Source organism: Andrena cerasifolii, chromosome 2 (assembly GCF_050908995.1).
Source record: "Andrena cerasifolii isolate SP2316 chromosome 2, iyAndCera1_principal, whole genome shotgun sequence".
Classification (NCBI taxonomy): domain Eukaryota; kingdom Metazoa; phylum Arthropoda; class Insecta; order Hymenoptera; family Andrenidae; genus Andrena; species Andrena cerasifolii.
In genome coordinates this window covers 13,095,294-13,118,754 of record NC_135119.1, presented here as the reverse complement: position 1 = coordinate 13,118,754, position 23,461 = coordinate 13,095,294, and the positions used below count along the sequence as shown (strand labels likewise).

General features: G+C 39.5%; 3 protein-coding genes across 7 annotated transcripts; 2 read left to right on the top strand and 1 right to left on the bottom strand.

Annotated features, from left to right (window-relative positions):
- Positions 1-4,820: 4,820 nt before the first annotated feature.
- Positions 4,821-14,198, top strand: LOC143366278 (putative fatty acyl-CoA reductase CG5065). The gene is made up of 8 exons (XM_076807209.1): positions 4,821-4,977; positions 8,792-9,084; positions 10,730-11,046; positions 11,887-12,134; positions 12,577-12,760; positions 13,321-13,506; positions 13,588-13,848; positions 13,943-14,198. The coding sequence occupies exons 2-8, from the start codon at positions 8,827-8,829 to the stop codon at positions 14,019-14,021; spliced, it is 1,533 nt and encodes a 510-aa protein (XP_076663324.1). The 5' UTR covers positions 4,821-4,977; positions 8,792-8,826; the 3' UTR covers positions 14,022-14,198.
- A 1,973-nt stretch (positions 14,199-16,171) lies between these two features.
- Positions 16,172-18,613, bottom strand: Vps2 (vacuolar protein sorting 2). Of its 2 annotated transcripts, none has more exons than XM_076807230.1 (5): positions 18,451-18,613; positions 18,134-18,379; positions 17,889-18,064; positions 17,662-17,796; positions 16,172-17,585 (listed from the first exon to the last, which is right to left on the bottom strand). In XM_076807230.1, the coding sequence occupies exons 2-5, from the start codon at positions 18,299-18,301 to the stop codon at positions 17,381-17,383; spliced, it is 684 nt and encodes a 227-aa protein (XP_076663345.1). In that variant the 5' UTR covers positions 18,302-18,379; positions 18,451-18,613; the 3' UTR covers positions 16,172-17,380. The 2 variants fall into 2 exon arrangements, with proteins under 2 accessions (XP_076663345.1, XP_076663344.1); XM_076807229.1 differs by having other exon boundaries at positions 18,134-18,325; positions 18,451-18,612.
- Positions 18,614-19,856: 1,243 nt separating this feature from the next.
- On the top strand, positions 19,857-22,813 carry LOC143378807 (uncharacterized). Of its 4 annotated transcripts, none has more exons than XM_076830792.1 (9): positions 19,857-20,228; positions 20,321-20,404; positions 20,633-20,768; positions 20,861-21,088; positions 21,172-21,318; positions 21,397-21,505; positions 21,582-21,740; positions 21,871-22,053; positions 22,221-22,489. In XM_076830792.1, exons 1-9 carry the CDS (start codon positions 20,131-20,133, stop codon positions 22,301-22,303), a joined length of 1,227 nt encoding a protein of 408 aa, XP_076686907.1. In that variant the 5' UTR covers positions 19,857-20,130; the 3' UTR covers positions 22,304-22,489. The 4 variants fall into 4 exon arrangements, with proteins under 4 accessions (XP_076686907.1, XP_076686903.1, XP_076686904.1 ...); XM_076830788.1 differs by having other exon boundaries at positions 19,865-20,228; positions 21,871-22,106; positions 22,221-22,813; XM_076830789.1 differs by having other exon boundaries at positions 19,865-20,228; positions 20,308-20,404; positions 21,871-22,106; positions 22,221-22,813.
- Positions 22,814-23,461: the final 648 nt, after the last annotated feature.

The window sequence follows — 23,461 nt, the reverse complement described above, 5'->3', positions numbered from 1 at the left end:
CACCGCCGCGCCATTTCAATTGATCGACTGTAGCTAACCGAACCCCACCACTGTTGGCACTTCTAAATCAAAATAATATCACAGACGAGGTATAGAATAGACCTATCAAGCAATGTATTTTTGTGTCGCCGGTTTAGGGGGTCCTAGGACCCCCTTGCCATTTTAGTGTCGCATGCAACGTTACCGGTGAAGTCTCAAAACAGATTGTAACGCTACGCGTGGTAGGAACTAGAATTAAGCACGAGTAAAACAAGTTTATGTTTTGAGAGTCAATGCCCGTGATTTACAAATGTTTCTGTTAGAGTAACAATTTAAAAATCGTCTTATGAACATATTTCGTTCAATGGAAGAGAACGGAGGAAGAAAATAAAACGATATCACATTCGTCTTTTAACCTTGCTGTTCTATTCCGGTTTATTTAACGCAAAACAAATTTATTTAACATACAAATTTATATAAACAACAACATTATTTGTGGAAGACATGCTTTCATGATGTAACGTGGAATACCTCGCAAAGGAATTGTAACTTTGTATATTTCAATAAAATGTTGAAGCAGAGAGGACTTTAAAAATTGTGAAAAACTCAACAGTTCCAGTATCTCGCTGAAATATTCCAACTTGCACTTATTCTTCCATCTTAACACTATATTCGTATTCTGGGGTTCGGTAGGAACAATCGAACAACATTTTAAGTTACATAGTATTGCAAGTTAAAGAAATTCTTATATACGACTAGAATATTTGACAATCGCAGCCATCGGCTCGGTTCTCACCGATTACCAGGTCTCACCGCGAGGAGGTAGCTGCGCTTGGAGACCCGTAGAGAGATAGATGGAATCAAAGTTCCATCGATCTCCCTGTACATGAAGCCTACTAAACCAAAGAGATGGATGGAAACAAAGTTCCATCGATCCCTTCGGTTTAGATATAGAATCTAGGGAACTGCCAAGCAATCACTCGATTAAAAGAAATTCAGGAAAGAAGGAAAGGCGAAGGGTAAGCATGAAACAAGTATTGGACGGCGCAGTTCCTACCACCCTGCTGTCCAAGTCGAAAGGGAAAAGCGCTCGGCGCCTCCCAGACGATTCCTGTTGCTCCGATGCGACTCGTCAGGAGCACACACTTGACCTGACTCAAGCCGTCTAACACGGAGATTGGGTAATCGAACTTACGCAGGCAGTGTACCAAAAGGTGCACCCCCTACGCCCGAAACTTTTCCCTTTGGAAAAGAACACCAAGGGATGAAACTGATCCACCCATACCGATTCCATGCTCAGTCACTTGCTTCCGCAAACGGAAGCAGCGGTAACCTCCTCATCACACATGAGGAGCCAATAAACGAACAACAAAGTTAATGATTTAGTGACTGCTTGGCAATTTTACATGGGACCTTAAATACTTCATACTATAATAAATTAGCCTAGCCTACCTTAGATGTCTTCTTTCACTGTCACTTTGCACGATCACTTTTCACTATCACTTTTCACTAGTTTCTTTTTAAATATATCGTGTTATTAACTCCATTCCCCGAGTAACGGTGAACCTGAAAAGCTGAAACAATCAACTACTATATGTTAGTAACGGTGTGGTCGGCCTGGAAAGAAATTAAGGAAAAGCTTATTGAGTTGGAGACGATCGAGATAATTTCGACCAACAGCAGAGCACGCACGAGCATGCAACACCACCGCAGAGATAAGTACTTGAAGGAAAGAGCAGAGAATGTAGACCCATCGATGAGATGCATGACAGAGTGACAGAAGTCACAAAAAACCATCGAAGACATAGACGAGATGAAATGAATCAGGGAAAACCATCGAAGACATCGACGAGATGAAATGAATCAGAGAAAACCATCGAAGACATCGACGAGATGAAATAAATCAGGAAAAACCATCGAAGACATGAAATCAATCAGGGAAAACCATCGAAGACATCGACGAGATGAAATGAATCAGAGAAAACCATCGAAGAAATTCACGAAAATGAAATAAATCATTTAAACCCATCGAAGAAATGCATGAAATAAAATAAATCATGCAAACCCATCGAAGATATACACAAAATAGAACGACTCGCGCAAAATTTTCGAAAGTATGCATGGAAATAGGACAGATGATGGAAAACGACCGAAGAAATCAGATTTGACATTCGCAAAACAATAAAATTTTAAATGACTTACCGAACCCCAAAATTTCATCAGCACCAAGCGAATAAACGAACCCAGGCCAGAGAGGCGAGAGGCTGGCGGAAGAACCAGGGTTGAAATCCTGACCAGGTCCCCAGCAAGTTCGGCAGCTCCGGGGGGAGGGGGAGGAAGAACCAGGTCCCCAGGAAGTCCAGTGGATCCAGGTGGCTCGGCAGCTCCAGGGGGGAGGGGGAGGAAGAACCAGGTCCCCAGGAAGTCCAGTGGATCCAGGTGGCTCGGCAGCTCCAGGGTTCCCGGAGGTCCTTCAAGTCCGGAGGACCGACGACGACTGAGTACATGAAGATCTGTGAGCTCCTTATGTAGACTTCGAGGAATGATGTCCCCCGATCAAAACAAGGTCGACGGTTAGTTACAATTGCGAAATCCAGCGAATTCTTCGGCAAAAATGGATTTTCGGCTAAAATATCCATTCCAGTGGCTATTGCTGTGACAAATAATGTTAACAACATTTACACTAACCGCCCAGTATAAATTATTATTAACTATAATCGATAGAACTCGAGATATCAAGCAATTTGTAACATTTGGCCTTGGATTTGCAAATGATTTTCTGCGCCGACTGAATTCTCTTTTATTCTCAATGTTTAATCGTTCGATACATTAATGTTAATGCTTATACATATCACGTAGTATTATTTATAATGTATAAATACGTTTTAGTTGAACTTAGTGTAAGTGAATAGTTGCAGGAATATTTGGAGAAATATGAGTGAGATACTTGTTTCTCCCCCTTAGTTACTAACATCGGCGAAGTATAGGCTAAAACGATGGACCTATCACCTTATGGGAATTCGCGTTCACATCACTAACACGTAGAGGCACGGTACTCTATGAAACACTTTTTGGCAGGCACAGGCACTGACTCAACAATCGCGTTGCACACGATTACAAAATCATTTTCTGTTTTTAAACATCCTTCAGTTTCTGAAAAAGTCTTCTAAGTAACGGGTATATCTGAATGGAATCCTGTTAAATTAAAAGGCCTCCCACATGGTCCAGTAATCGATGAAATTGATGCGCGAATTGAGAAATCACGAGATAATATGCACTATGCCATGCACACACTTCACTGAACCGATGAATTTCTCAGGGCTAGACAAACTTTTATTTCACAATGCGGGTTTCAAAAGTAACTCGATTTGCAGTTGCATCCATGCACCACAAGACACTCATGCATCATGCAACTTTCTGCGAGACTTTTAAAATTAGATTTTACTGTAAATTTCAGTGTTGGCGGTAAACTAATATTAGGGGCAAACGGAATCCAATTATTATTACTTCACTGGAATGATTAAACAGTGCATTAGAAACTTGTGGGAATATCAGTAACAGCGTGAATTTTTAATACTTTTTTCGGCGCACGATACGTGAAAGGGTTCGCAAGGGTACGCAAAGTGCTAATAAACAATGTCATCTTGCAATTTATAGCTTGCACGGGCTTTGAAGAAATGCCATTTCTGAACGCCATAGTGTCTTGATCCACGAAATGGATTTTCGGAGAGAAATCCGCGTGAGTCGTTGACCAACCGAGCCAAAGCATACCGTAACAAAAGCCTACCCTCTTATGTCAAACTCTCTCTCTAAACAAGTCACACGTATACAAGTACGCAACACCTTTCAGCATTTCAACACATTTCAGAGTAGTTGCTGAGTTGGACGCTGTTCATGAACAGAGGTCGCTAAATTCAGTCCTGAAATTATGGGTCGGTAACACAGATTGGGTGGCGACACGAAGTCCCATAAGGTGATGGGTCTATTCTATACCTCGTCTGTGCAGTAAGTGTTTCGACGGTACAGTAGGAAACCAAGAGAAAGTGGGACGGCAGCACACGTTTCTTCTGTATGACAGATTAACGTTTTGGCGCCAATTTCAAAATTAATCTTATATTGCGTGTCAATTTTTCTGATGAGCGTTATGGAATCATAAAATTTTGAATATTCTTTTCTGTATGCAACATTTCATCATTCAGTGATTGAATATCAATATTAAGGGCATGTCCCGATTAAAACATGAAAACATTTTGGTAAAGTTGTCGAAAAGCTACCTCCTCATCGATTTCAAAGACTTTCAGTTTTTTTTTAAATTTTACTGGTCTGCCCACGAGCCGAAAGTATATTCTTCAAAATAAAAAAGTTTCAGTCGAAGAGGATAATAACACTTGGAGATACAGATTCCACCGATTTTGAACCACTGTTCCGAGAAAAACACGTTTAAAGTTTTACGCCAGTGCCGAGTGGCCGGGTGTTACAACTTGTTATAACTTCGGAAATGTTATGAATTTCAAAAAGTCCTTTTAAACACGTATTCCTAAAAGGTTGAAAATTCGAAAAATGAAATTAGAAAAGAATCGATTTTTAGACCGGAACCTCCCCTTAATATTGCACCTCTAAGATTATATTTTTGACATTACATACCTGAAAACAATATCCCTTTCCCGTATTTTTAAAAAAAAAAACTGTAGCAGTTTAATTGTTCAAACCTTGAAAAAATGAATTTTTCTATTTACTACATTTGCGGCAAATGACACGTATGAAATGGTCGGAAAAACGACATTTGTATACATACATTTACGACATACTGTAAATGCACATACGACGCGGTGAATAATATGCTGCTCACCTCTGATTTGAAGTGGTTATATTAAAGCAGCGAGCAGGACATCGCCTACTAGATGACCAACCGCCAACCGCTGATAATCGCCGCTCTGATCGACGCTCTTATCGTTTCTATTGCAGCTCGAGCATAAACGTACCCTTAGACTTCTTTCTGTAAGTGAATTGCTAAAATATCATTATATTATTCTGTGTTTTTACCATTTGTTTGCTTAATAACCAATCTATGGATTAGAGATTGGATTTATATTTACTAGCATTTTGTTTACAAGTAATGATGAACTTTGATCAGAAAGGACACTACCTTACGTTATTACCTTACGTTATTGTTCTGCAAATGTTACACAACTCCCTCGAGTTACTGCGCTTTAATCGCATTAGGGTAACTCCGGGGCAGTCGGTCGACCTACCATAAAATGGCTATTAAAAATAATAATGATATTATTTCTTTTATCAATATAAACGTAATATATTCAGAATTTTATGCTACTTCAAAAAAAAAACTGGTCGATATTTGCTTCAAGCCAATACTTGCTTAAAATCAGGTTGCAAACTGAAGTCATGAGATCTGACCATCTCTCCCGAGCTGCTGGGAGAAATGGTTTTTGTCGTTAGGAGAGGTGCTCACGTTTTAGAAAGAATACATCAAACAAAAAGTAAATTACCCACGGGCGATTAGTATAGGAAATGAATAGAAAAGTGAAGAAATATAATAAATGCAAAAACAAAGTTTATTTTAATATTTGAGAAGAAAGTACAAACAAATATTCATTTTTCTGCTTTCTTGAGGTTAATTAATTTTTCTTGTCATTCACAACTATTACATCTATCGAGATATATTGAACATGATTTATGCAGTGATTAATTATTAATTATTTTTATTAATATTATATACAGCATACTTCGCCTTTCAAATATCACTAGTTTACAAAATCCAAACACTTATTTTTCATCCAGACTCCACTATGAAATTCTTATGTAAGGTGGTCCCCTAAACTCAAAAATCGACATGAAAAAAAATCCTATGGGTACGTTTTTGAGATATCGCCCGATGAATATTTTGGTAATTTTTTAAGAAGACGACCCGACGTTTCTGGCCATATCTTGCGTTAGGGTTGACCGATTTGATCGCGACAATTCTTAAATTAAAGGCAATTAAATTTCGTTCCATTCGTTCTTACAGTGTTTTCCAATCGGACCCATAGTTTAGGCGGAATCGAGCGAAACTTAAGAAAAATGTAATGTTTTGGGGCCGAAATTGAAATCGAAAATTCACTACATAGCCTGGAAGACATAAAAATTATCCAGTTTCTTATTTTTTACGTAGAGTGCGCACCTTTACGAAGAAAATACGCCCAATTTCAGCAAAATCCATGCTCAAATAAGGAAGTTACGGGCGATAGAGTGGGAGTGTCTATTTTCAACTTTTCCCCTATTTTTGCATTTCTTCCCGTTTTTAGCGAATTACGTATTTGTCTTCAATGCAAACAAATTTAAATATATTTTATTTCATTTTATATCATTTTTTTAAAACAATTCTGGCTCTTTCTGTTTCTTTTGCCCGCATTGAGCTCAGTTTCTCTTACAAGGAACCAGTTGTAGTCTCCCATCATTGATTCATCCCAGAATCCTTGGTAGCGTTTCTCAATAGTTTTCATCTGCTGATGAAATCTCTTGCCATGTTCGTCGCTTACAGCGCCAAGATTTGGTGGGAAGAAATCCAAATGTGAGTGGAGGAAATGAATCTCCAAAGACATGTTAACGCCTATGTTGAGAGAATAAAGAAGTAAAAAGCATATTACAGCAGAAGGTCGATACAAATGAAATTATTACAAACAGCACTACATACCAATTTTCTTAAAGTTCTTAAGCAAATCATGGGTGATTTTCACAAAGTCTGGACTTTTATTGTTGCCAAGAAAGCCACCGACGACCAATCGAAACGAATTGAACGCGGCAGCTTCATTTCGCGATAAATGCAATTCAAATTGCTCACTTTTCCGCAACTTTTTGATCTGCGGCCCATCGAAAACGCCTTCCTTGATCTTGGCGTCGGAAAGTTTCGGGAAAATGGGCTTCAAATATATGAATGCAACACCTGTTTTGTCCGATGCTTTGACGAAATTTTTTATAAGGCCCAGTATAATGTGCAGTGGTGGAAGAATGATGTCATTCCTCCACTCACATTTGGATTTCTTGCCACCAAATCTTGGCGTTGTAAGCGACGAACATGGCGAGAGACTTCATCAGTAGATGAAAACTATTGAGAAACGCTACCAAGGAGTCTGTGATGAATCAATGATGAGAGACTACAACTGGTTCCTTGTAAGAGAAACTGATCTCAATGCGTCTGAATAAAAAATAAGCGTTTGGATTTTGTAAACTAGTGATATTAACACCAGTTAATATTTCACACAGTTACTTGCCAGCAAAATCCATTAGTAGCGACACTTACTACCCAGATGAATATACAATTAAATGTTCCACTCAAGAAGCAGAGTAATCACAGAAAAGCACAATTTGTAACGTTAAATGCTTTGAACTACTTAACATTTTAATTTCCACCTTCGTATTTTCATGAGATACATGTAACAGTTTTCCGGTTTGCAACATGTATATGGTAAAATGCCCTAATTTCCATTCGCATTTAAATCAAGTGTAATTACGCAAAATGTGCATAATGTAAGCGAAAAAAAAGAGTGCCTCGGAAACTGGGCCTTGGATTCGTTAAGCATTGATCAGCCGCCTTAAGGCTGCCGTTCAAATGGGCGGCTGGCGACTGCGCCACTAGTGCAAGGGAGAAACAGATGCATACTTCTCCCTTGCACTAGTGGCGCAGTCGCCAGCCGCTCATTGGAACGGCAGCCTTTAGCCACCACGACCAACACCGACTCTCTCAAAAATATAAGCTGCATACTTAACGCGCAACACTGTCAGGCCTATGTGCCACTAGCAACTCTTGCAATAATGTACATGTAATTTGAATATGTTTATAACGATCTGGCGATCATCTAAGCTTTTTCATCTATTTTTTTTCTCATGCAAGAGGCACTACTTGCTTGGTTTAACGTAAAAGAAGGATCGATAATTGGTAATTTGTTTGCGGACACGTGTATGAACGTGCTTCTGCACATAAATTTTAATAATAAATCAATCCGTTTCAGCGGAATTTTACTGTTAGCTTTACCATTAGTCTCTTTACTGGATCAGTAATCCAGACTGCGATACAAATTAACAAAACCCGACGTGTTAAATATAAGTCAGGTCGGTGTATCAATACTGATGGTAACGATTATCCTCTATCTATACACTTGGCAGAAGACTGTCGGTCTACTTTCTTTTCTTCAAGCGTTATACCTAGTGAGGAGGCCGAGAAGAGGCGAATGTTTGTGATTTTTTTTTGAAAAAGCGGAAGCATATAATTTTACCGAACTTTTTGCACTTAAAAGAGCAACTTTTTACAATTATTTTGTAAAAAACATTTACGTTTATAATACAAATACAACGACATGCAAGAAGCTTTTTTAAAAACGGTGAGCACGATATCTCAGAAACTACTGCACCAATCTTTCTAAAATTTTGTGGGCTTTTTTTATATAAAAATCTACTGAATAACGGAGGGATTTTTTTCCATTGTATGGTTTCGACTTTATCAACGAAAAACGGCCATCAGTGATAACCATGAAGTCATTTTTCGTTGATATAATTAATTCCAACTAACAACACCAATATCCTCAGAAATTTCAATTAAAACAGTCGAGCAGACTTTAAGGGCGTGTGAACATGTTCTTATTGTAAAAAAGAAAGTGTTTCCTTACACTCAAAGTCATCAATCGTTACAAAGCAATGAGTGACAGAAAGAAAACGTCTTTAATTGCTACGAGTACTTAGGGCTATCCCGTTCCTACAAGAAAGTGTGAAACCGTTGCCGTTTCTCAAGACCATCGCGTGTCCGTTCTCTTGGTTGCAGAGTTTTGGAGCGGCGCTCGTTGAACTGCCTCCAAAATGGGTAAGAGTGGTAAGACCAATGCACAAACGAACTCGATGCATGGGAACGACGACGCGTACATTAACGGAAGTTCCATCGAGGCGTTCTTCGCCAATTCGGTGATACTGCTGACCGGGGCGACCGGTTTCCTGGGGAAAGCATTACTGGAAAAGCTGTTGCGCTCGTGCCCACGTCTGGCAATGATCTTTATACTGATCCGTCCGAAGAAAGGCCAAACAGTCGAGCAACGATACAAAAAGCTCTTAGAAAATTCCGTTCGTACATTTCTATGAATCGCTTACAGCACGCCCCGGGCGCGGGGCGTGCCTCTTCAGGTTTAATCGAAGAAAGCCATCGCTGTTCGTATGTGTGTCAAAACGAAGTCGAAGAATATCTGGTGAACGCGTCTGTAACTGTATACAGAAATTTTGGAACGCTAAAAAACACTTTGATTCTTGTCTAAAGCATGCTGTCACCATTTTTGGTTTAATCAAATGGACTTATAATTAATAAAGTAATCAAAGTACAGAATTTAGTAAAGAAAAGGTAAAATCACGGTGCGATCGATTACATAGCGTGTACCTATGTGTACTAGGGTGGCTCTTATTTACTCTGTGATGTCTATATCTTCGATATTTTTGCGAATTTCGGTTCCAAATATTCAGGAAACGTTCATGATATATCAAACACTGAAAATATGAAAAAAACATGTTTATCTTTTTGGCATATCTCGGTATATGCACCCCTTAAATGTTTAAAAAATAGTCCTTGATAATAAAAATTACATTTTTTTCGCCTTCATAAATAAAAAGTGTTCGAGAAGGATTTGAACTTTCAAAAATTGAAAAATAAAAATATTTTTTTGTAGTTTTTCGGACTTTTTTCGAGAACCGTTTGTCGCACGAGAAAAAGTAATAAAACACTAAAGATACTACTTGTCTGGATCTGCAGTTTTTGTTTGATATATTTTTTTATGTAATCAATAACTTGGAGGATATTATATAAAATCGACTTTGCGAGCTGTTAAATAATTATTTAAACGTTCAAGGGCCCAGGGGCACCCTTTCCCGTTATCCGATTAGGCTCAAACTTTACACAGATTTTTTTTTATTATTTGAAACTGTTCTGGGGGATGCCGCGAAGAAAATTGAAAACTCGAAAATAAGAGCCGCCCTAGTGTATACTTGCCAAGTAAGGATATAAAAGTTTGGATATACCTGCGCACAAAGTTATGTGTGGAACAAATTATGAAATTACGATTGTATAACTATTTGCTTGGCTAGGGACGTAAAAATCATCTGTACATCTTCGAAAGTAGACGTTCGAAAGATTGTTCGGTGCACCTTCGATTTCGAATTGAATGTGAGGCATGCGGATGGCTGGAAAAGTATATTTGAGAAACAGTGGCGGATTTAAGGAAATGGGCCCAGGTGGTAAAGTTCTGAGGGGTGGGGGTGTAGAGAGTAGTTTACTAAAAAAGGAAGAAGTGTAGAAGTACAGAAAAAAATATGGTGTTTAAATAAAATCATACTTTTCTTTTTTGGAGGATGGGGCCGTGGGGCCTTCAGGGCAGGGGCCCAGGCGTCATCTGCTCATCGGCCGCCCGTTAAATCCACCACTGTTAAAAAATAGATTTTACTAGGAAAACAAAAGCAGAGCCAGCCCGAGGTTCCTTACGCGCAAGCTCGGAGTTCTCCCACTCTCATCCGCGTTGTCAGGGATACCGCGTGACGCTAGAGCGTCGTGCGGTCTCCTTGACAACGGAAGGCACGCTGCGGGAAAGCAAGATTGGAAGGGGAAGCAGGCGCGTGAGGGGCCCCTACGCTGGACAGCGCTGCTTTATATGACGCATCATTCCTGTATATAGGAATACGCTGGAAGAATTGAAGTTTGGAATAAGGTTGTAATGGTTGTTCGCAGGTTTTCGACCGAATTCGAACAGAGTTGCCTGATGCGTTCAATAAGATCTACCCGATGCAAGGGGATGTAAGTTTACCGAACCTGGGTCTCTCGCCAGAGGACAGGAACACGTTGATACAGAGCGTTAACATAGTCTTCCACAGTGCAGCCACTGTGAGATTCGACGAACCGTTGAAAGTGGCCGTTAATTTGAATACAAAGGGCACGGACCTTGTCCTAGAGCTGTGCAGGGATATGAAAAATCTAGTTAGCATTATCCACGTTAGCACAGCTTACAGTAACGCGAATCTACACGAGATTAAGGAATCGGTTTATACGTAAGCATAAATATCCTTCCGTATCTGAAGGGTAAGGGGAAAAAACAGGGAACGTCCGTTTTTTGTGATTTTGCGATTTATGGAATATTTTGATGGTGTCAACTGGGACTAAATAACAATCGAATCACAATTAATAAAATGAGTGGCTTTCCTGTTTTCATAATAATAGAAGTGGACATCTTTTATTTCGTTTCAATATGTTGCCCTGTTCAAATCTGAAAAAATATTAAAATAATGTAAAACAATTATTATTTTATTGCTTATTTTTTCTAATGCCTAATCAGGGTATACCAGCGCTGTTCAAGGTCGTTCCCGCGGGAGCATGGGGTTCTCCCACTCTCGTCCGCGTTGTCAGGGATACCGCGCGACGCTAACCGCGAAGACGCTAGTCAGTCATGGCAGCCTTCTTAGCGTCGCGCGGTCTCCTTGACGACGGAAGGCACACTGTGCGAGAAAAACATTGGAAGGGGAAGCAGGCGCGTGAGGGGCCCCTACGCTGGACAGCGCTGGGGTATACGCTTCATGCCTTCATGTTATGAAGAATGCAGATAAACTCATTGTTTTGTAACATTCCCTGCTTTTCCCTTTACCCTTCATATAAATCTGCCCTCTCAACTGAATCTCGCCAGACGCTTTTTCATAGTAATTATACGCTTACGAAGAAATTAATTAAAAATCGCCAAAGTGTCGATAAAGTAATGTTGCAAGTAATTATCACACTTTCCTGTAAATTTCTTCCATTCCCGTTTGCTCCCCTTTGTGCTTGATAAAAACTGGCGTTGGTGACTCTCGTGGCTACAGTCTAATAAGGATACTCGCGTATTATTCATGACGGAGCAGCACAAAGGTGAAACCATCCACGGTGATCGATATGTGCGAGAGCCTGGACGACGAGACGCTGAAAATGCTCGAGAAGAAGATTTTGGAGAATCATCCCAACACGTACACGTTCACAAAGAATTTAGCCGAGCAACTAATCCTGACGAAGGCGAAGGACTTGCCAATAGCGATAGTACGGCCGAGCATCATCTGCGCCGCCCAAGAAGAACCGTTTCCCGGATGGGTGGACAGTCTCTCCGCAATCACAGGTATTATTACGTCATTTCGATAAAAGTACTGTATGCAACCTGGAAATACTCGGAGGGGGTTCGCACCACCGAGGGTTTTCCAACCAGGAAAGTTTTGTTCAAAACGTGCACAAGTTCAAAATAAACATTCAGGGACTCCAGAGCAACACTTTCAATGATTTGCAGAAATATCGACGCGAAGTCCTCGGCGTGGAAACACGTCGACGTTAGTCAATGTGTCGAACAGCACGAGCAGCGCTTAAATCAATCGGTTTGCTAAGCTGAAATCCATTTAACTCCGTTCCATCGTCGAAGAATTAAGAGCAGGGGTCACTGCCATTCAACAGTCGCGAAGACTCTGTTCATTGCTATTAGACTCGTAATTAGAGTTCGTGTATCTTGTTTATCCCTGAATAGATTGCGACTGTTCTGTTGGATGTCAGTCCTATTTCATATTTTACAGGTATCATGGTGGCGGTTAGCAGAGGCGTTGTCAGGACCGTCATATGCGATTCGAATTTGAATCCGGACGTAGTGCCTATCGACTACGTCGTCGACACGTTGATATGCGCTTCGTGGCACAGTACAATGCAGCATAATAACACTATCAAAGTATATAATTGTACGACCAGCGTGGAAGCAATCAGGTAACTGATTTGATCTACAGAAAACAACTTTATTCACCCCTATAACTCGTAAGGATTAGCGAATTAAAATATAGGGGGTATTCCTTCATCAGTGAGCCTATTCTAACTCTTCGTGGTCACGCGGGGTGTATCGCACCCCAGGCAAATTCTTTTCCTTGCCGATATTGCTGTAAATTTTTAGACCTTAATATTCAAATTGAAAAATTTGGTGAATTTTAAGAAAAAAAATCGCTTCCTTCCACAACTATTTGTTCAACTACAAATTTCATAATATCAGAATTTACATTTCTACAAAAGGACTATTGCAGCATGATTGCATGATTATTACGAATGTACAATTATCACTGAAAAGTTAAAAGATTTAAAGATACGGAAATGGCAACTCCAAAATGGTACAATGACCACAGAGGGTTATAGAACTATAGAAACACATCTGCATCCTGGCATTCCTTAGACAAACGAAACTGGCGCAACTAATTCGAGTTCCACCAATCAACGTGCACCCTGTATAGTCGAGCTCCATACATGAATGCTGAACATTCTTGATTTCTTTGGCTTAGATGGGGGCCGGCCATGGATCTTATCAACAAATACGCCGTAAAGTGGCCGTCGAATGACGTGATGTGGTACCCAGGTGTCACGTTTAGCACCAACAAATTTATGCACAATGTTATGTCGTCCATCCTGCATGTTCTCCCGGCGTTTGTCGGGGACTTTCTTTTAAGGCTTCTAGGCAGGAAACCCATGTAAGTATTCATCCGTCGAACGGTAGAGAGGGGCAATATCGAGCTAACAGTCACAAGCAACAGTCGCGCGGGTTCTTTCAGGTTGATGAAGATCGTGGAACGATTCGAGCGGGCGATGGACACCTACGCCTTCTTCTCCACCCAGGAGTGGAAGTTCGATAGGGAGAATATGGACGATCTGTCGAAGAAAGTGAAAACGCTCAACGACTCCAGCCGATTCAACACCGACATGCGCGGCTTCGATTGGGACACGTACGTTAGCAGCTACACGTTAGGGATCAGGAAGTACATTCTGAACGAAACAATGGAGACCATAAACAATGCTCGCAGCCGATTATTGAAGTACGTATGGTAATATTGGCAACACGTGCCAAGCGGAGTAGAAAGCGAATTTAATTGTTGTTCGGTGAATCAAGTTCGGTTTCGTTCATTTCAGGCTCTACTGGGTCCATCGACTCCTGCAAGTGTCGAGTATAATCATCTTATTGGCGATGATAAAGCTCGCCGTTCACTGACCACGTTCCTTCGATGAGGCCAAAGAGGATAAAACCTTTGGAGAAGAACGAATTTTCATCTAATTTCAACCTGGTGACTCGTTCTCGTCGCCTTCACGCCGGATTAATTATAAGCGAATACATTGCCGTTAACTTATCGGTGGATATTCTAGATAGATAGTAAAATACATATTGGCACTTGATTTATTTCAACCCCCGACGCGTGGCTCACGAGACGAAGTGTGCAACTTCGTTAGGTCTATGATAATCAAGGGTAATCTGGGTAATTACCGTTCTTTACCCGAGACAGTTTGAAAAACCATTTGTCCAGTCTATGCTCGGTAAAACTGTACAAGGAAACATGAATGTAACTCGTCGGGTGCGAAGCTTTTCCTAGACGTATGGTGTGTAGCCTATTCTTAGGGTGGCGAGGATCGAAGCCTAGGCTAACATATCATGAGGACCGGGAGATATCTACGACGATAAACACGCTATCGTGACGATTTGTTTATTTTTAATATCGTTGCGTTCTACGTCGGAGCAAGGACTATATTTTTTACGTGAATACGTCTTTAAAATCGTTACAGTACTGGGGGGCATGCGCGAAAAGTCGAGTGTTACGAAAAGGGTGACGAAAATGGGAGATAATGTTTCGTCTTATAATTTCAAAACTAAAAGCAACATCCGAACAATAAATATAGCGTCGAGGAGACAAAGGATGTTCGTACCTGAGATTACTTTCGGACCGAGTGCAGAATTTAAACGTTAAAACTACTGTGCCTCGATGGAAAGTAGTCGGTCGAGAAACTCTAGGGTCCGAATATCAGGTCCGAATAGTGTATCCCTATTGGCCGGCGCAACAACGTCGACGAATACAAAGTAAGCAAACGGGACCCGGGCGGCGGGAGCCAATGCGAGCGAAGAACCCCTCTTGCCCCTGTGACATTTCAACCGTCTTCTTTCCATCGGGCCACAGTACTTAGATTTGGCCGAACGCGAATGAGGTACGGCACGAAGCAGTCGGCGCGCTGGCACCCCGTCTCACTCCGTCCCTCTCATGCCTGATACTCCATCGCGCACGTAAAGAATAGAATATCTCGCGCCCGAAAGACAGAACGAGACAAAGCATCAACTGCGTCCGCCCCGCATTGCTCCCCGGCCGCCATCAGTCCCACAGACTCGCTCTCGCTTTTGGCAAGAAAAAACATGGACCTAAGAATTAAATGGACTGAGCACAAAGTCTCAACATGGACGAGGGGGTCGAGCCAGTCGATTGGGAGGAGAGAAGTCGTGGTGGACAGCTTGTGATTGGCAGAGTAGTACGCATGCGTCGTGCTTTATTTGAAACGGAATGCTTATATAGGGTGTATTAAAATATGGTTATATGTAAAAAACTATGTATATAAATGTATACTTATATCTTATATGTATGTACTTACATATGAGCCCCTCAACTGACGAGTGGCATAAGTTTTAACAAGTCTCAAGAGACCAAAATATAATGTTGCAATTACGTATTAACATTTCAAACTCAACGACAAACTTAACCATAAAAAAATATAAAACAGGCAATGCCTCTTATCAATGATGTGTCACTTTTATTAACCAAGCACCGATCGGCCACCACCACATGCGCTGTATCATGCATCCCCCTTACTGACACGAGCGTAGGCCCCACAGCTTTGTGCTCTGCAGAGTTCGGAATTCGGTTTTATATTTTTTTATGGTTAAGTTTGTCGTTCAGTTTATTTTCTTTTGAGTATATTTTCTTTCTCCAACTGTTCGTAGTTTTTATTTTTTCTGCGATTTGCACAACCGCTTACTACGCAATAAGTTATTGTTACACTCAGTTAATGTATGATTATTATATACCAGGACCACTACGATGCTTTAGAACGGCAAGAGTGGTTATGTATTTCGAACACAGTCATGAATGCCGAACCGACACGAACCGTATGCATCCGAAGCTAACCACCGAATTGCCTATATAGTTTCTGTCTTTGCCCCTCCGATCTCATGTTCCCCTCGCCCACAGTCCTCTCTTCCGCTCCGTCTATATAAGTCTATGGGTATCCCTGACAACGCGGATGAGAGTGGGAAAACCCCGAGCTTACGTGTAAGCGACCTTCGACAACGCTGATCTAAGTACTACAAAAATGAGCTCACACAAATTGTTGTACATTAATGCTTTATTTACTGATCCGTTTAATTTTAAAACACTTTCCATCGTTCGGAGTAACATTTTCTCAAATTAAGCAATTCATGTATGTGTAACATATATATTTACACATACGCTATTCATTATAGATATTTAGTATACAGGGTGTTACTCTACTGGTAGTCAATACCCTAAGCGATAATTATACAGGCGAAAATAAGACGAAAATCAAGACCGACGAAATTGCGGTAAAGGCTTCGTTTTCGAGAAAACTGACTTTGAATTTCTCGAAAACGAAGCTTTCACCGCAATTTGGTCACTTTGTATAATCACCCCCTAGAATATTGACTTCAGTAGAGTACCACCCTGTATAGGATCACAAAGTTATCGCACAACCACATTTCACTAGCGAATTACTCGATAGTCCTGTTAGCACAGAAGTTCTTTCGCTGCGGTTAGTGCAGTCTATAAATAAATTTCGTTAGTACATTCGCAGTGTCTGAATTGTAAAGTTTTTATACGGTTATTGATGGTAAGCATCACGCCGAGCATTGAAAGATTAAGTTTCAATAAACACGGCGACGAAGCCTTGTCGCTTATCATATCTCTCTTAATGCACAGACGATTATACAAGTCGCTTTTTCTCCCTTATAAAAATCATTAAACTGTTCCTTACATACGTTTACAATAAGTGTACAATACGTGCTAAAAAAATAAGAGCGTATGTACATGTACGTAACTTATGAAGTTCCCAAGTAAACTTATGTACATGTAATTATCAAAATACAATACGTATTTGTTACAATATATTCAGTAAGCGCTTCAGCATAACATTCTTTTATACAAATTTCCTTGTGCGAGAAAATATGCACAGGAACACTTAGATGCACTGACCTTACATTATCGCAAGTTTGCTTCGTTTTTATAAAAAAAAAATAGTATTCGGTTAATAAATACTCGAGGCAATGCAGGCTCCTCTCTTTGCGAATCATCAGTGTCTTATGAACTGACAAGGTATCATTTCGAGCGAGTGTAGAAACATTTCCATTCGTATATTACAGATTATCCATATAAATTAGTAAACGGAGAAGCATGCGCTACGCTGAAGTACCTGTATCTAAAGCTGTAGAGCGTATAAAATCAAACATGCTTACGTATAAATGTTTTCTTTCCTTTTTTACATACTTTATACAATCTTTCAACTATGAAACTTTATGCACTTTTATTCACGTCTCAAGTTCTCGAGTCTAGCCTGCAGATCAGCATCCGCATCCGCGAGGTTACCACCTTCCTCGCCTCCTGCAGCAGCTGCGACTGGCTGCTTCGAACCAGCTACGCTCAGCGAGCCAGAGGCCTGCGGTAGGCCAGACAGTTGGTCTGTCAATTGTAAACCCAGCTCGTCCAGAACTTGTGACACAATGGCGTCGCTGGATGAACAGAATAAGTGCAATCAGAACGGCTAGTAATCACACGTTCGCAACATTCTGGAACTGTTATAATTACCTTTCTTCTTCGTCGCCCTCGTCCTCCATCGCATCGTCTATAGCATCGTTCATGATTTCCTCTTTCATATCCATTATTTCGGACTGTTTCTCAAACTCTTGCAATATCTTCTGTATTTGAGGAAGATTCAGTTGCCTGTAAAAATGTCTCATAGTCATGTACTCTGAACAATAGTGGTGCATAGCAGATTTCAAGTTACGATCATAATCAAACAGGAATATTCTCACTTGTTCATGTTCTGCATCGCTCTAGTGACTCCTTTCATTGCCTGCGCCATCGTGTTCTGCGAACGTAGCGTTTGAATCTTCAAAGAAACTGCTTGGATGTTCGCTTTCATCAGCATGAATTTCTTTACGTAGCGTCTAGTTCTTACGAGGTCTTTAGCCATAATTTTCACAGCATCCTATGGGATGATTAATGGTAATTGTTAGGCAAGGGGATTGATAAGTTTCATGGGAAGAAGCGATAGTACCATTTGCCCCTCCTTGGCGAGCTTCTTTATATCCGCAATGATTTTCTTCTCCTGCTGCTCCATCCTCATTTTCTCCCTATCGAGATCACGCATCGCTTTGTTCAAAGCTCTCTGATTTTTCCTGAGCATCTCCTCGGGAGTGACCCTCTTTCCGAATAACCACTCCATGGCTGTGAGAATGTCCTGCTGGGTCTACCCTCCGAAATGAACAGAAACAAACTGCTGTGTATCGATATTTGCAATTCACTGTAAGAGTGAGCACTGACTTGTACGCATAAAAAATAATTTACATCACTTTCGTGATATAAAAATGTTACCTAAATTCTCGAAGTACGATCTTGGTGCTGCTATCCACGAAAAAGAGATTTTGTCAGAGTGTTATTCTTGGAACTTGACTTTTTTAGGTTACAAATTTAGTATTAGGGATACAATCTGATCACTCAAAACTGACAAGCCGATGACTCACTTACAGAAGCGCCTACGCGCCACCTTCATACACATGCATGCCAGTGCCGTTTTGATTGGTTTTGATGCAACTTCTCGCCGTCCGTGCCGTCTCTACCGCAGAGCCAGTGATGAGTAGGGATTAGGGATGGAGTGCAAAATCACTAACAGTGATTTATCACAGTGATCGCAGAATCACAATCACGGTGGTGATTGAAGTTAAATCACGACCGTAATTGTGATTTTTTTAACTTGAGTGAATTGTTTACTGTGATCGTAATTCTTGATCTTAATTGAATTATTTTAGTGCTGTTCTGTTGCTGCCCCTGTTGTGCGATCTCGTGGGGATTTTTATTCGAATGCGATTTTTTTTAAACTATTCTCTTTATTAAGCCATTTTTTTCTGGTTAAAAATGTTAATGTTTCTTATTTTTTTTAATTGAAATAAAAGTACATGTTTTTGTCCCAAATATGGTGCCTTTTTTAATAGCGTTCCCTAAAAGCCCTAGCGTTCCGTTTCTTTCTGAGATAGGAAAATAAGGTTAGGTTTAGCAGGTACAGAGGGAGCACATTATACGGACAAGCTTTACAACCCTGTCCATTTTAGAGGCTTCACTTTAAACAATACGAAAACGTTTCAAAAGTGCTCATTTTGCTATTTTTTCATAAAAATATAAGCTTTTATGATATAATTAACGATAATTATCAATTTATTTACTTCTGTAAAGTACATACATATTAATTAAGTAAAAAATCCTTTGGATAACTTAAAAGTACATTTTCTGTGTCTTCATTGCTAATACTCGTTTCCAATAATTCCATAACGAATAAATTTCGGTTCATTTTGAAAGTAATCTGGGGGTTATTCGGTGCCATCAAACTGCACTGACTGCACTGCCAAAAACCTCAGTGCCAGAAAGGTTGCACTCGTGCAGGTCATTCCGTTGATCCGAATGCAAAGCTTACACTACATCAGGGCAGCTCTTGGTCGCCGAATACGATACAGGATTGGGTCGTATGTAATCCAAATGTAATCGATGCTAGGGAATCTGCACTGGCATTGTTCTGTTCTGGTGCTGGAGCTGCACTAGTGCAGTGCAAGTGCGTGTCTGCCAAATTCGCTATAATTTTCCTCGGCCCGGCCTGTCCACGGTTTTCTGGTTTTCCGTACGATGTTCGCATTCCAGTATTCTCATGGACCTAAAGTATACTTTATGCACCGTCCTTTAGGTCCATGGTATTCTATAGTTCAATGATTTGGTATCTTTGGTATGGTATTACTGTTTTGTCAACCGTAATTTACCACAATTTGTGATTTGAAACTGAACCACTTGACGTGGGTAGCACTTGTAACCACTTGCTTGGAATACAAATTGGAAATACGAGTTTTATGACAAGAACTGTCTTTTTGTCGTATATACATACAGTGTCCTTAATGAAAACTATAAGAGAGGTTACGGAATAATTGACGACATCAATATTTTTAGAGTTGCTACAAACCGAACCTACTTAGTTTCAGTAATATATATCTTAAAATTTATCTGCTAGTGATCATGAAGCATTTAAGTGGTTATATTTGTGTAATAATGAATGTTTCTGCCATTATCTGGGTAGTTCAGTGTAAAGACGAAAACTATTTTGAAGATGTAATGTAAGTACTTTAATAAGTCATTGTCATTGCGATAAACGAATGTATTATCATTACTTCTGTATACGAATGGACAAGGAAGAAATCTTTTGCAGAAATTCAGATGAAATGGTAGATCCACACTCATTTTATTATGATAAGCACAGCAAGCAGATGGTCAAAGAAATAAATGTGGAAACGTATGTATAAACATGTGATCTGTATTAGGATAACAAACTGCACATTCTAGTAATGAATTTTTTAAGGCGTCATGAAAGCATTATGTTGGTCGTTTCATAAATTTTTTAATTAGTAGAACGAGCAAGGTATCATTAGAATGATTCATAACTCGTTTCTATCCCAATAAGTCCATGTTTTACGCAATAATGATAGACATTTGTAGACCACATGAATATTAACATTTTCAGGGGATCAAATTCTATAAAAGTATATACTGACATTGAAAACGTTAAACCTATTCAAGAAACAGATGATCATAGTAGTCGTGAAAAAATTTTTTATAAGCGCCTTGTTAATATGTTGTTATCTAATCTGAAAATACTGGTAATTACATGATTAATACTTATATTGAAAACTCAAAATCAGCAATAAAGAAGTAAACAGAGGAGATACCTAATTATTTTGTTTGAAACTAGGCAAAGGATGAAGTATCAACAGTAGGAATATTGGAAATTGAGGTGTCTCATTCGCAAATGGAGATATTACAAAACTTTCAAATTCAAAAGATATCTTTAAGAGAGATCGACGAAATTTTAAGTAACATTATAAGAAAACCTCAACCAGATCATTTAGCTGGGGCTGTGCATATTTTTGATGTATTACTGAAATCGTTCAGCGTGGCACTTGAAATCATACAACAGCATGTAGGAAAATTTCAATATATTTTGTCTTGTTATGTGGTTTTTATATGTGTATTAATATGAATCTTATGGGTTTAATGTTTCAGCCTGACAGTGCTGTAATAGTATTTGCTATGATAATGCTTGGTTTGATGTTTAGAATGATTAAAAGGGGACAAGGATTCCCTATGTTCATTGTTATACAAATTATATTTGTAATGAGCTTTTTTATGACGTGGTGGCAACTTCTACAGGTAAATGACATTAATTGATAATTGAAGCTGTAGAAGTATAGTCGTCGGTGACTAAACTTATACGTTATGTTTTAAAAGGAAGCTGAAATTGCGTCTATTGCAGCACAAATGAAATTTGCAAATGTACCGATCTCGTGTCAGCCAGATAAAATGAGCATGTGGGACAAATTTGTTTCATTAATATCTTGTAAGTGTACAGTTGTAAAGCTTAGTACATCCTGAAATGCTTTTCGAATTTTTTATTGCATGTGGTTTCTTTGCAGCCAATGAAGATTGTGAAAAGTATTATCAAGCAATAATGTCTAATCCAAAATTAAAAATTACACCCGCATTCGCACTATCGCATTTTATTACCACTGTAATTCTCCACCCAATTACGCATATGGGAACTGTTGTATCTGTTTTTATAGATAATGCTACAGGTAATCATGCAATGGTTATTATTTTCACAAAAGACAAGTAGAAAGAATCAAATACATTTAAATATATCTATCATTATTACGAATATAATTTTCCATCTTCAGTCTTTAATTATTTATCTTACTCTTTCAGATAACCTTCCATGGGCATACGCATGGCTTGTTAAATGCATACTCTACCTGTGTGTAGGTTTCGTTATTATAATATTACCAATTTGTATATCTGGTGCCTCTATCAGTGTAATCTTGGGGCCACTATTCAGATTTGGAATCGATTGCCGTAAAAAAGATAAGGAAAATACAAATGACAGACAAGGTAATTCATTAGAGAATGTAAACAAACGAGATCCCATACAAATAATCCTACAGGTAATTACATAGTCCCTTAAACGTGGTTAGCAATATGTCTTCAAATACGTGCGACACATTTTTATTTACGCCCTTCTGCGTCTATTCATCGATAAAAAAAGATAAACTTTCTAGGTCCCTCAGGGCACCAGCGTGCCAGCGATAAAAAGTGCATCAAGTATCGAACAACCGAAAGCTATCCAAATTCCACAGAATAATATTGAAGAAGCAGAAACTATTATCGAGGAAAGGGATTGTCACGAACTTTACGATGATTTATCCTGTGGTGATACAAGAACAAATACTGTACTCTCGAAAAGCAATGATAAAAATGACGAAATGTGCAAGAATGATGGACGTGGGGACGGTTAATATTTCTTCTTCGATTACAATTTGCCCGCGTACATCGCTTGTCATAGTATATTCTTTATTTATATAGTAAGTAACTATTTAATTGCAAGTTGTTATCATAATTTTGCGTTCGAAGATTTATCGATTTTAATATATATAATACTTATGTCTATAACGGTTGCTACAAAAAGTCATTGTAAGAAACTAATTTCATGCCATGATTCATCTGACATTATCCTTAAACTTTTATCATGACCATAATAAAAACGTTTTTAATACGCTTCGCACTGTAGAATAAAATAAAAGAATCTGTATTATATAAAAATAAGTGTACTTGTATCGATAATATTTAAATATACACATACTTTTTTACGAAATTATGATGTTTAATTGATCTCGATATCAATGACCTGTATCACAAGCAGTGAGTTAGACCTCGCATTTTATGGGAATTCTTATCCGACAAATTAAAATACCGACTTATGCTAGTGACTCAGACGAGGTATAGACCTATCAACCAATGCATGCTGTGATTGCAGTATAAGGTAAAAGACTACTAGTATTATTTCCAAAAACTTCACTTTAAAGTCCAAAGGGTTAGTATGCGCGCGTAAGAAAGATAGACGAGAGGTTCTCGTCGATCTTTCTACACATATGCCATTACAATTTCTTTCGCATATTTTAGAGGTGACAAATAGACTCTAAGTATCTCATTGCAGAGATAGAAAAAGAATTGACAAACGGACACGGATTCGCCGTCGCGAGAGATCTCGAGCTGCTCGATACACTCGCGCATTGCAGTTGCACAGACAAAACGCTAATACGCGACCACCATTCATCCAGCCCCCCCATTAACGGGAGTTCCCCGCTCGCGGCCGCGCCTGAGGGGCAGACTCACAGCAGCCCGCCTCATAATTAAATCACATGCAGCTGCAATACGCGCTCCCACCACAAAGCCGACAATTTGCACAGGCGAGTGTATCGTGCCCGAGCATCTTGTGCTAATTCAAGAAAGAACTCACACG